Raw genomic sequence first — 13,110 nt, 5'->3', positions numbered from 1 at the left:
GCCCCCTGGCTTTGAAACCCAGATGTTGATTTGGTATGGATGTAATGCTTGGACAGTTTGGAAATCTGTCTACTTGATCTGTTTCTCTGACTTTCTAATTCTGTCTGTGTATTCTGAAGTTCGGGGTGCTGACCTTTTTCCCCTAAACTAGGTAAAAGATACATGTCTGACTGATTAAAGTAAGCTTGTTAACCCATTTTGAGTTGCTTTCCTTTATCAAAGCAGATCCAAGAACCTGTGTGAGCAGCCACCCTAGGGACGCTGGGGTGCTTGCTGCTACAGAGGCCACCTTCTAGAGACACTTCTTTTTCCCTTGTATAAGTCAAATCCTTTACTTTTTCCCACGACAATCTTTAAGATATTTTAAGGCCCATGTAAGTCTTTTCAGATAGGCAGCTAGGTATTGCAGTAGCTGAACTTAGAATCAAGAAGATCTGAGTTCAAGTTCAGCCACAGATAATGCCTGGCTATGTTGTTGTTATTCATTTGTTTTGGTTAAGTCTGACTCTTGGTAACTTCATTTGGGTTTTGCTTTTTTTTGTTGTTGAAGATACTGGAGTGATTTGTCATTTCCTTTTCCAGCTCATTTTACGAATGAGGAAACTAAGGCAAACAGGGTTAAGTGACTTGCCCAGGGTTACACAGTAAGTGTCTGAGGCCAGATTTGAATTCAGGAAGATGAGTCTTCCTGACTCCAGACCTGGTAGCTTTATCCACTGCACCACCTGGCTGCCCCTTCCGGGCTATAGGATCCTGGGCAAATCACTTAACTTTTGTATGCCTCAGTTTCCTCAGCTGTGAAATGGGTATAAAAATAGTATCTTCCTCACAGTGTTGAGATTAAATGAGATATTTGTAAAGAGCTTAGTACTGTGCCTGCTATGTAGTAGACACTTGTTACTTAACCATTCCCCTCTTCTATTCGAACTACAACCTGAGAGGTAAGTACCATTATTAACCATTAACTTTCCAGCTATTAAGTGTCTGAGGCTGGATTTGAACTCAGGAAAGATGAGTCTTCCTGACTCCAGTACTGCCACTATCCACTGTTCCACCTGGCTGTACCTGGTTCTTCTTATAACCCAGCTTTTCATGGTGTTATATTTGAGTGTATGTCCTTGTTTTACATCCCTAATTAAACTAAATTCTGAGGGTAGGACAGTTACAATTCCTAGGCCATGATAAGATAGAGCGTTTATACTCAGTAATATGGAAAATTATATTTGGCTAATACAATATTTGCTAATGATTAAAGCCACTGTTGATCGATGCCTTTATTGCTTTGTTTTTTAGGCACTCTGGGTTAGTGACTTGCCCAGGGTCACAGTGTCAGAGGCTGGATTTGAACTTAAGCCCTCCTCATTCCATGGCTAGTGCTCTATCTAGCTGCTCCTGCCTTTATTCTCAAAGGCGTGGTCAGCAAATGCAAAGAGCTATATAAGACAGACCCTACCCTCAATCTGGTTAGGTTAATTCATTTCTCTGGGCTTCATTTTCCTTCTCTGTTGGAATTTATAAGACCCTTTTCAGGTTTGATATTCTATGCTATAATTAGGGTACATAAGTATGGAAGAAAAAATATAAATACTAATATTGTACTCATGAGTTTTTAAGCTTTTAGAAGACTTTTCAAGTCTTTCAGAAAGCCATTTCAAGTTTTGAGGAAAGAATGTCCAAACTGGCCTGGTCTTTTTTACCTTCTGCCCTTAGATGATTATGCAGCATTTAAAGGGATTTTGACCCTTGACCAAAAGATTTTGCCTAAGGAAATGATTAAGGGTGATTCTCAACCTTTTAACTCTTTTGTTTGCTGTTGCCTCTCCACCCAACCCTGCAGATTTGGTACCTCCACTCATCCTTCTCCATTGATGAAGAATCTTTTTTTTTTTTTTTTGGAGTTTGGTCTTTTTGTTTATTCTGGGGATGTGGTGTGGTCTAAGAGGTTTTTGGAACCTGGATGGAGGTGGGAGTGGGAGAAGAGCTTTGTAATTCATCCATGTTAACCAAATAGTATTTAATCCAAATAGTATTTTTACATATTAGCTTTTGCTTTATTCTAGGGTCTTTCCCATGGATTCTGGAAAGGGCTTTTTTGAGCAAAGATACATTATTTCTTGATATTACTAAATAAACTAATATGTGTCCACATAAGGCATGTCTACCTGTAGAAAAAGTTTGGTTAAAGGAGAGAAATATCAATATAAAAATTACGTTATTTATTCGTTATTCCCTTAAGGCTAAGTACTTGAACAAGGAGTTGCAGGACTAAAGTCCTGACTGATGAACAGAGGCATCATTAGACTTTTTACACATTTCAGAATCATCCCAGGTCAGGATGACCATGCCACAAAACTTGATGACTTCTATTTGTTACCATCTATATGTGAAAAGAGTTCCTTGGTTGTAAATGCAAATTGACAAAGACCAGAGCTGAGCCTATTTACATTTTATGGTCTCAGGATGTCTGTTTTGCTCTCATGTGGAGTAAGACCCCAGATAAAGGGCATCTCACCTCTGGTCTTTGAAGTTGCTACCACAGGGAAAGGCACTTTTAAATCAACCAAAGCAGTTTGTTTAATTCAGACTTTGGCTAAAATATGATTTTTAATGATTATCAGGCAATAAACTAATTATGGAACAAGTGCTAAATTTTGTTGCTATAGATACAAACTGATTCTTTGGCAATAGGGAAGACTTCCTGGGGGAGGAATTAAGCTCAACCTTTAAGAATAGAGAGGCATAGAGTCATTGGAGGAACCACCTGAGCAACAATGGGAATAAAGCTGATATGTTCAGGGAAGAAAGTCTTGTAGAAGGTATGAAGAGAATCTTATATTTGAGGTGTTAGTGAAGCAAAGGGAATAAATCCTAAAAAAAAAAAATGAATGCTAGATAAAACTTGGTTTCAGAGGTGACTGGTTAGTTGAAAATGGCTGGTTGGAAGTGTCGAGGCTTGAGGGTTCTAGGGGTGCTCAAGACCCCCAAATGCCAACATGCCGGGTCCTGCCGAATAAATTCAACTTAATCCTTCTCTCAGTCAAAGAAAAACAAAGTTTATTAAAGATTCACTAAAGTGGGTAGACTTAAGGAGCCTTAGTATTTGTGACACTTGTCCAATACAAACAGGCCAGAATAATCTGACAGTGAGTCTGCCCTAGATTAACTTCATGGAGGCTGGATATATACAGAAAGACTGTGGGAGGGATCTAGGGGTGGAGTAGAGGAGGGGTTTGTGGAGGGTCTTGACTCCAGGAATGGGATTAAGGGTGGGAAGTAGCTGAAGGCCACCTGGAGATGACTGACAATGGAGAGCTAGACTAGTTTAAGGGTAACAGATTTGAGTTTAGATTTTTTGATAGGATCAAGGGTGGGAAATAGCTGGGCAATGGAGGGCTAGGGGAGGTTAAGAGTAACAGAGATTTGGGCCTAGCTAATGAAAGGCTTATGGCCTCAGAAAAATGCCTGTGAAGTGGGAAGTTTCAAGGAGGTTCCCAGAGCCTAAACCCCATCAGAATTACTAGGCAAAAAAATATTTTGAGAGTTTTTAGATAATTTTCTTGTGTTGCTTTCCCCATATATCAGGTTAGTGATTTTTCATGGGAAAACTGTGATGATGGACAGGACCCAGTAGTGATCACCAGCCTGGAGGTAGAACCAGTTCCTGTCAGCATCCCTGGAAGTATAAACGTTAGCATGGAGACCAAGACGAATGTAGCCCTCACTTCTCCAGTGAAGGTAAGCCCTGGGAGGGGGATGGGGCAAAAGGCTGGGGATGAAGGACACTTGGCAAATAGACCCCTACAAGGAATTTGAGAACTTCAAGGGACCATAGCCATGTAAGTTCAAATTCTACTAAATGTAATAATAATAATCATCACCTGTACTTAGTTATGTAATGTTCTCATATCCAGCATTTTATTTCACCATCATGACCCCTCAGGGCAGACAGGCAGTGGGGCAAGGATTATTATCCCCATTTTATAGGACTAGAAGATTGAGTGGGGAGAGTGCTAGACTTGGTGTCTGGAAAACCTGAGTTTGAATCCTATATCTGACATTTATTTGCATTACAGTGTTTGACTCCAGGCAAGTCACTTAACTACTATCTCAGTTTCTTTATCTCAAAAATGGGAACTGTAACAGCACCTATTTCCCATGGTTATTGTGAGAATCAAATGAGATATTTATAAAACACTCTGAAAGCTTTTAACACGGAGTATAAATGTTGTTTTTGTTTTTATTTTATAAGGAGATGGTGTGGTACAGTGTAGAGAGCCCTGTGGTCAGAGGACTTGAGTTAAAATCTTGCCTTTGACACTTAATGTCTTTATAACCTGGGTTGGTCTAGTCACTCTAACTAAATGGTTTTATTTTCCTTATCCATAAGGATGCTCTTTCCATTGTAGAGAGGAAAAATCCTATACTCAAAGTCATAGAATCTAGATTTGAATCCTAGGATGGTTGTGTGACCATGGGCAAGTGTTTGGTTTTGCTTTATTTTTAAAAATCTGACTGCATCTCAATTTTCTCATTTATTAAATAGATCTGTTTACAGTAAGAAATTATGAATGAAGAATTCAGAGAAAAGAAGGAAGATTTGTGTGAACTGATGCAGAGAAAATTAAACAGAACCAAGAATAACATGTAAACTTTGTTGTTCAGTTGTGACCCTACTTGGGGTTTTCTTGGCAAAGATACTGGAGTGGTTTACTATTTCCTTCTCCAACCCATTTTACAGATGAGGAAGGTGAAACAAACAGGGTGAAGTGATTTGTCCAGGGTCATACAGCTAGTAAGTGTCTGAGGCCAGATTTGAACTCATGAAGATTAATCTGAAGCCGAATCTTCCATGACTCCAGGCTCGGCACTCTTATCCACTGTACCACCTGGCTGCCACATAAAATATAGACTCTAGAATTGCATTTTTGCAGATCTATAATAATCCTTGCCCTAACTCTTCCCCTTAAGTTTTGTTGTGAAGAATAGGTGTAAAATACTATAGGAAGTTGAGTTACTTCTTAATTTCTCTGTCCTCCATATGACAGGAATGTCCCCAAGCGCTGAGTCTTCCTCTGAATGGGCTCTAGTTGCAGTGTCTATCCCGACTCTGGGTGTTAAGAGTCATCTTCATCAAGGCTGGGTATGAGCCGAGTCCAGGCAAGATGCTAGCCTGCCTGAGAGGTGATCTTGCCTGCCTTGAGTCATTGATCCATTCCCTTGCAATCATCTAACTTCATTCAGATTGTAGTCCTGGATTTCCCATCTCTAGTAATTTCTGAGTTAGAAATTACAATTAGGGGTGCATTTTATGGGGCACACTCAGAGGTCAGTCATGCCTGCCAGATCTAGGCCTACCACAGGCCCAGGATATCATTTATTGAAGGGACCTTGAGACATAGCTAGGTGAGAACAATGCCATCATATTGGAACATAATTCTCTATCCTCCACTTTATTTCCAAATAATAGTAGCATTTTACTTCCTGCTTTAAGGCTTGCAAAAGCACATTCCTCAGGTTCTGTGATCTAGGCAGCATAGGTACTATCATCATATTTTAACAAGTGAGAAAGATTAAGTAACTAGCTTGCCCATGATCATCATATTGCTAACAAATGTCAGAGTTAAGGTTTGAACTGTGGTTTCCTGACTCCAGGTCCTATACTCATCAAATCTTTTATGGAGCACTTAGTGACAAATCTTGTCTTAGATTGGGAGAAGCATAAGAGAAGGCAAGGCTATCCCTTACCCTGAAGATGTTTATAGACTATTTATAGACCATTATAGTTAGCAAGACTGCCATATTGCAGTGTGCTAGCTAGCTGAAGTAGAAGTCAGGGAGAGGCCTAGATTCTAGTTCTAGGCCTGTTTCTATCTCAGATATCTCTGGCCCTCTTGGCTCAGTTTCCTCTTCTACAAAAAATAGTGGTTTTGGATTAGATGGTCTCCCTATCAATAATCAGCTAAGGTTCCCATATAGGAACTTGAATGAATTGTATGAAGATTGTGTAACTCTTGATTCCAAGTGCTTTCTTAGGGAAGGGAGAAATCATTTTTTTTAAACAATTGGGGTTAAGTAACTTGCTCAAGGTTACATGGCCAGTTATTTCTGGGTGTGGTGCTTAGTAACTGAGCCCAGATTTGATCCCCAGGTCATCCTGACACTGGAGCCGGTGCTCTTACTCGTTGTGCTACATGGCCGCCCGAGGAATCATTTTTTAAAAAACTACTAACCAGTTAAGCTTTTTAAAAGATAATACATAAATTTATTGATTCCTTTCATATTTATATCAGTCATTTCCTATTACACGTATTCCCTTGTGACAAAAACAATTAAGTAGAAATATCTGATACAGAGACCGTTATCTGACAATTTATATTCCATTTTCTATTTAGTCCCTTCTCCAGCTCTCTTGCTTTTGAGGGAGTATTTATATTTCATTATTTCTTTTGGGGAATCTTCATGTTTTTTCTCTCATTTATAGCTTGACTTCCCTTTAGTGATCTTTATTTTATTATTTTTTGTTGTCATGCATCTTCTTGGTTCTTCTTAATGTATTCAGCATCAGTTCATACATATCTTACCATATTTCTCTGAATTTCTCATTATTATGCAAAATAATATTCTGTTACATTCTCATGGTATCTCATAGTTTTTCCCATCTGTTTCCCAAATGATGGCTACTCCCTACCACCCCCTCACTTTGTTTTACCATTCTTTGCTACCCAAAGAATGATATGAATATTTTGGTATATAGAGTACCTATGTATATATCTAGTAGAGGGTTTGCTAGGTCAAAGAATATATATAGTTGGTCACTTCTTGCATGATTACAAATTGATATACAGAATGGATGAACCACTTTAAAACTCCACCAACAGTATATTGGTATGCCCAGTTTTCCTGCTTTTCTTCTAAAATCGACTATGTCCAGCTCTTATCATTCCTAAAAGATGTACATAAGGAAGAATCTCCTATTCATTTTGATTTGTATTTTTCATTATTTGCGATTTGGAGCATTCCAAAATTACTAGGGTAGGCATCCTTTAGTAGTTTGCAACCGTCCTCTTGAATTGTTTGTTCCTATCTTTTGGTCATTTATCTGCAGAGGAATGATCCTTGGTGTCAGTTCCCTGCATGGGGTGTATTTTCAGTCTCAGGAGAATTGCAGGTTTTGCTTTCAGAGATGCATGGTATAGTAGAAACCATGGGATTTGGGATCAGAAGATCTGGGTTTGAGTGCCACTTAGTAGTTGTGTGGGCACTCTAGTTGTGACTGAGCGTGGTGTGGCTAAAAGAGCTAGACTTGAAGTCAAGAAGATCTGAATTCAAATTACACTTGGCTGTGTGACCATATGCGAGGACTCAGTTTCCTCATCTGTAAAATGACAAAAATACCCACAATTCTCATCTGACAGATTCTGAAGCTTCAGAGTATGTGAAGTACATTGTAAACCCAAATAAAGTCACTAGTGATTACAGAGTCACAAACTCTTCTGTTTCCTCATCAGTTTTTTTATAGGAGAGATAAACTTGGATTTATTATGAGGAAAAGGTAGAAGTTATAGCTTGAAAAGACTCTAACTCATTTATTTCCCACCTCCTTTTATGGATACAGAAAGTAAGCCAAGAAAGGGAAAATACTTTACTCAAAGTCACATAGGTAAATAACAGAGCTGGGCTCCAAACCCAGGCAGGCCCTCTGATTTTCAAAAAACTACATTGGCAGAGAAATGTAAGGACCAGGGAACAAAACTGCTTTTCCACAGAATCTAGGACATGATGCTTGTTTGAATGAGTTTGTGTTATTATGTGGAGTCAGCTGCAGTATGGCTCTGGCTAGTCCTGTTCAGTGTAGACTATCCAGAATGCAGTGGTGGTTTTTGATTGGGTCAATGGCGGTAGGATTGGGGAGGATAGCTGAGCTCAGAAGGAGGCAAGCTAGTTAGATAAATGTCAAAGGAAAATAGTTGTTTACCCAAGAATTAAGGAGGCTCAAGTAAGTGTCTGTTGTCTTTCCCCGCACCCCAAAATATTTTGGAAAAGTCAAGGCAACATGTGATTATCACAGTTTGAAACCAGTGCCATGGCTAGGAGGCTACCTGATTTTTTTTTTAAGCGCTCGGGTTGTAGGGAATCATGGTGGCCCTTCTCACTTTTTGGACTTCAGGATAGATTGGGGCCACCTAGGGTTTTTGTAAAAACCAACGAAACTGATGTAACCCAGCAAAATAAGAATGACGGTTATTATATCTATGTTCAGAAGAAATCAGGAGAGAAGATGGCTTGGTTGGGGGGTAGGGAGCAGACAACTGAGTATCTCTCAAACACTGTGAGGTGTGGTGGGAAAGGGGACAAAGTATAGCTGAAGGTAGGAAGGCAGCTCTGGGTCATCCCTATAATGGGGTGGAAACTCAAGGTCTAGAAAAATCTTTGGGACCAGTCATATATTAATAAATTATTATTATAGATGAGGAAACTGAAGTCCAGAATGGGGAAGATACTGATCCAGTGACTGGTTAGTATTGGAAATAGGACCAGGACCCAAGTCTTCTGAGTTCATGTCCGGTGCTGGCCATTATACTTTTGAGGACTTCTCATCATAAGGATATTTTCCTTTTATTTTCATCAAAGGAAATTACTATTTGTAAAGTGATTAGTACAGTACCTGGTACATACTAGGCATTATGTGAATGCTGGTTGTTATTCTAGTTATTCTAATTATTGCTATTATTATGATTATTAGAACTGTCTTTTCCAAGTATGCCATTTGGCCTAGTTCCAATTTAATCCTGTCAAACAGCTCTTTTTTTTGGCATGATTTCAAGTCTCTTGGTCACCCTCCTTTGTACGCCAGTAAGTTGATGTCTCTTAATGAAAGTTAGAATTGGACACCCATCCAAACAGGGTCTGATCAGGATAGAGGGTGGTGACTGCCTGTATTTTTTTTTAAAGCAATTGGGGTTAAGTAACTTGATCAAGATTACACGGCCAGGTGTTTCTGGGTGGGTGCTAAATGTCTGAGCCCGGATTCGATCCCCAGGTCATCCCGACACTGGAGCCGGTGCTCTTACTCACTGTGCTACCTGGCCTCCCCTAAGCAATTGGGGTTAAGTAACTTGCTCAAGGTTACACGGCCAGTTATTTCTGGGTGGGTGCTAAGTGTCTGAGCCCGGATTCGATCCCCAGGTCATCCCAACACTGGAGCCGGCGCTCTTACTCACTGTGCTACCTGGCCGCCCGAAGATAATATTTTTAAAGCACTTGGCACAATCTATATAAATGCTAGCTGCTCCTCTACCTTCTCTTCCTCCAAACCTTTTGATTAAGAATGGAGCAGGGTCCTATAGCATTGTTTTAGTGACCTTCTTCCGTCTTCACAGGAAGATATCTGAAGTTCCTATTACACTAAGATGCCAAATCTTTGGAGAAGGGATTTGAGACCAAAAGCAAAGAATTTAGGAGAGTAAGAGACACTGGGGTGGCTAGAGAATGCGGGGAAAAAATCCAGCTCTCAGGCCCCACACCAAGTGAACTAGACACTTAAGAAGAAATAAAATTTTTCTCCTCATTGCTTTCTGCTTTAGTGTGGGGTCTTTATGCTCTTTGGAAGGTTATTTTTACTGTAATACACAGAAAAGCCCACTGAGTACACAGGAATAACTTGTGTGGTCATTCATGGACTCTGAAGATGACATGTTCATATTGTTTTCACTCAAACCAGGAGTAAAAAGGGAAAATGCTTTTTTTCATTTATACATTTGTATTTCCTCAACATTTTCTGCTCAAATCACATTTGTATTTGTGGAAAAGAGCCCTGATCTCAGAGACAGGAGAGTTGGTTTCTATTCCTAGATCCTGACACTGTGACCTTGGGCAGGTCATTAAACCTTTGGTCCTCATGTTTCATCATCTGTAAACTGAAGATAAAAGATACTTGCCCTCTCCTAAGGTTGTTGTGAAGACCAAGTGGATGGGTTCTGTCCACTTCCAGCCCCCGCTAATCCCCTCATGAATTGTATCTTTTCCCTTAAAAGACAGTGGTAACTTTGGAGAAAGAAATGACTCCTGGATTCTGGTTGCAAATTCCCTGTATTAAAAAGATTGGAAGCTGCACCTATAAAGATATATGTGAGACAATTGACACCTTCATTCCACCTGGAGAATCCTGCCCTGAGCCTCTCCATACCTATGGCCTGCCCTGTCACTGCCCCTTTAAGAAGGTAAGTCCTTGGGAAGGTCACTTTGCATGGTTGATGTGTGGAGAAGGGAGTGTTGGGTGGTCCTCTGGTCCAAGTCACTCCAGGTCCTCTTTCTTCTTCTACCATCTGTGACCCTGTGGGAATTCAGGAACTCCTAGAGAAACTAAGGAAATTCCCCTAAGGTGCCCTATCTTGGCTTGGAGAGGAGACATGGGTCCCAGCTGCAAGCAGTGTTGTAGGAAAAGAGAATGGGGGGTGAGGCCTTGAGCATGGCAAGTACTGTGGGAAAGTTGAAGGGAGTTCTCCAATTTGGGGACTATTGACCTATTGGCCCCTGAGTAGTTCTGAAAGCTGCTATTTGCTACTATTCCCTTTTCTTGGTCCCTTATCAGGGCAGGCAATCTTGGGGACTTGAGAAAAGGGAAGCCTAGAAAAAGTGGTAAAAATGAGGGAAGTGGGCCACCACTGACATGAAACCTTCACATGCCTCTGACACACAACCAGAAAAATATTTCCTGTGCCAGCCTGGGGAGTTGGGAGGAGGGGGAGGGCACTGCTAGAAAAGTTTCCTCCCTGACTCTTGGTCCTCATTTATCTCTCCACAGGGTACCTACTCTCTGCCCAAGACCAGCTTCCAAATACCTCCTGTGAAGCTGCCACCTTCTCTCAGCAGTGGCCACTACCGTGCTCAGATCGTTCTAAGCAACAGCGATGCACGTCTGGGCTGTTTCAAGATCAATGTCTCTCTCGCGGAGAAATGAGAGACCACAATCCATGTCTCTATAGACTGGTCAGTGAAGCTGACTCTGACTTTGCTGTCTAGCCACCTACTCCAGCCTCAGCTATGGATTTCTGCTTAGAACAAGAATCCAGTTCTCACTTTTTGGACCTCCCAGCTTTCTTCATTCCCAGGATAGCTACCTCTCTGTTCTTCCCACACAGCGCAGGCCTCTCCTTCTTCCCCAGGCCTATGGTCTATGAGCAGCTAAGCACGAGCAGTTCCCAGGCCTCTTCTCCCAAGGGGAAACCCATTCAAAGGACTGGCCTACTTTTTTAGTGTTGAGAAGCAAACACCTTCATGATCGGTATTATTTCTCAGTTCAGTATAGGATCTTTTAAAGTAATCAAATTAATATTTTAAAATAATAATAGCTAACATTTACATAGTTGGAAGACCTTTATATATATTTTCTGATTTTAATGATCCTCCCACTCAAGCTTCTCCACCCTCCCCCCCTCCCCCCCCAGTGCCTCCCTCTTTTGGAGGGGATTCTGATTGAGTGGATTAATTCCTATGCTTTCTGGAAAAGCAGCAGCCAATAGTAGGTACACAAAATGGATCCTCAGACCCCTTTTGGAAGGAGTCCCCAGGGCCTCAGTTTTCCTGGATAGCAACCCTGGCTCATCTTGAAAGTTACCTGAGCTGGTAATCCAGCCAGGAGGCCCTGCTAGCAGTGACTATCCCCTTTTTCTAACCGGGGAGCCAGTGGCCTAAGTGTCGGGCACTAGGTTTTCTGTATGGACCAAAGAGGTTGTCCTAAGGTGTATGTCAGTCTTCTGAGAACAATTGCCAAAGCTCCTCAGCTGTGCCTCCCATCCTTCCATACCCCTCTTTAAGGGATAAGGATGTGGACGGGGGTGGAGTAGCTGGAGCCTGAGGTTCAGTCCCAGCCCACTTCTACACAGGGTACACAAGGGCCAGTGGGTGACCCCCAGGGGTTCACAGTAAACTAAAACTGGACTAAAAATAAATCTGTATTTACTCTTCTACAATTTGTTGTTGTATTTGCATTCCTACATTTGTTATTCTTATCAGTTAAAAGAGATATTTTAGCTTTGGGTTTGGATTTGTTCCTCTAAGAATTCTGGATAACTCTTTTCTTCAGGCCCGACTCTTGGACTATCCCAGCTACACAGCCCTAGCCCTGTCTTCCTCCCTTGAATGGCCAGGGTGTGCCAGGGGAAAGGAGGACCACCCAGCTTCAAGGACCCAACCCATCACTCTTCAGCAGGAGTCACTGCTTTGCCTGAAGTCAGGCCTAGTCTCTCTGTAAACAATACTGGATTAAGTTCCTTGGTTAACTTTACTTCAATCTTTTTTTTTTTAAGGTGGCCCTGTTCCCACTGGCTCCCACTTTCCTTTGTTACTCTTCCCTTTAGGATTTTGTTTATTTGTTCCTCTTCTGCTTTTATCTGGTTATGAATTTTTCCCCTCTTTTTTTCCCCTCTTAGTCAAGCAGATTTTACCTTCCCCTCCTCTACTTTAGCTACTCCTCTTTAGTCTTTTTATTTCATTTTTGCACAAACCCTTTCCAAAAAGGATTTCTCAGATTCTCATTATCCATCTCCTCTTTCTCTTTACTCATTCCTTGATTCATTGATCCAATTTCCTTTTCTCTGTATTGTTTTTACAATCAAAGCATCAGAGATGTCTCGGCCCTGCCCCCTAAGTGCTTTCTGCTACTGCCTTGTAGGGCTCACCCCATGAATTCCCTGTTTCTGCTGTGTCTTGCAATTAGACCAAGGTCAATTATTGCAGATATCAAGAGAGGACACTACCCTTCCCCCACCGACCTATACCATTTCTTGCTGACCTTTTTTCCCCCTACATTTCCCTAGAAATCTCCCTATGTCCATGCAGCTCCACCGTGCCAGGTCCTAGTTGCCTCTAGGGGTTCCACCTCTTCCCCACCCAGGACACGGAGACTTTTTTTTTTTAATGCTTTATTAACTTCTGGTTTACACCATTCATTTCTGCCAGATTTTGAGTTACAAATTTTCTCCCTGTTTTTCCCCTGTCCACCCCAAAATAGCAGTCCCACAGGATATCCCTTCCTCCAATCTGCTCTCTTCCATATCTTCTCCCATGCCCCCTTTGACTTTTCCAGTAGGGCATGGTGGATCTCTATGC

At 41.3% G+C, this 13,110-nt stretch overlaps 1 protein-coding gene across 1 annotated transcript in view; it reads left to right on the top strand.

The window, feature by feature from the left end:
• GM2A (ganglioside GM2 activator) overlaps positions 1-11,972 on the top strand; it is a 15,511-nt gene extending 3,539 nt beyond the window's left edge. The window contains exons 2-4 of the mRNA XM_069102572.1: positions 3,583-3,735; positions 10,035-10,220; positions 10,805-11,972. Of these exons, the coding sequence (XP_068958673.1) occupies positions 3,583-3,735; positions 10,035-10,220; positions 10,805-10,960 (495 nt within the window). The 3' untranslated portion in view covers positions 10,961-11,972. The remainder of the gene's footprint in view (positions 1-3,582; positions 3,736-10,034; positions 10,221-10,804) is intronic.
• The last annotated feature ends 1,138 nt before the right edge of the window (positions 11,973-13,110 follow it).

This window comes from Petaurus breviceps, unplaced genomic scaffold, assembly GCF_028583685.1.
Source record: "Petaurus breviceps papuanus isolate PSGF00001 unplaced genomic scaffold, PetGlider_PUasm1.0 551, whole genome shotgun sequence".
Classification (NCBI taxonomy): Eukaryota; Metazoa; Chordata; class Mammalia; order Diprotodontia; family Petauridae; genus Petaurus; species Petaurus breviceps.
Note: the sequence above shows the minus strand (reverse complement) of the source record. Positions and strands in the feature narration are given on the sequence as shown.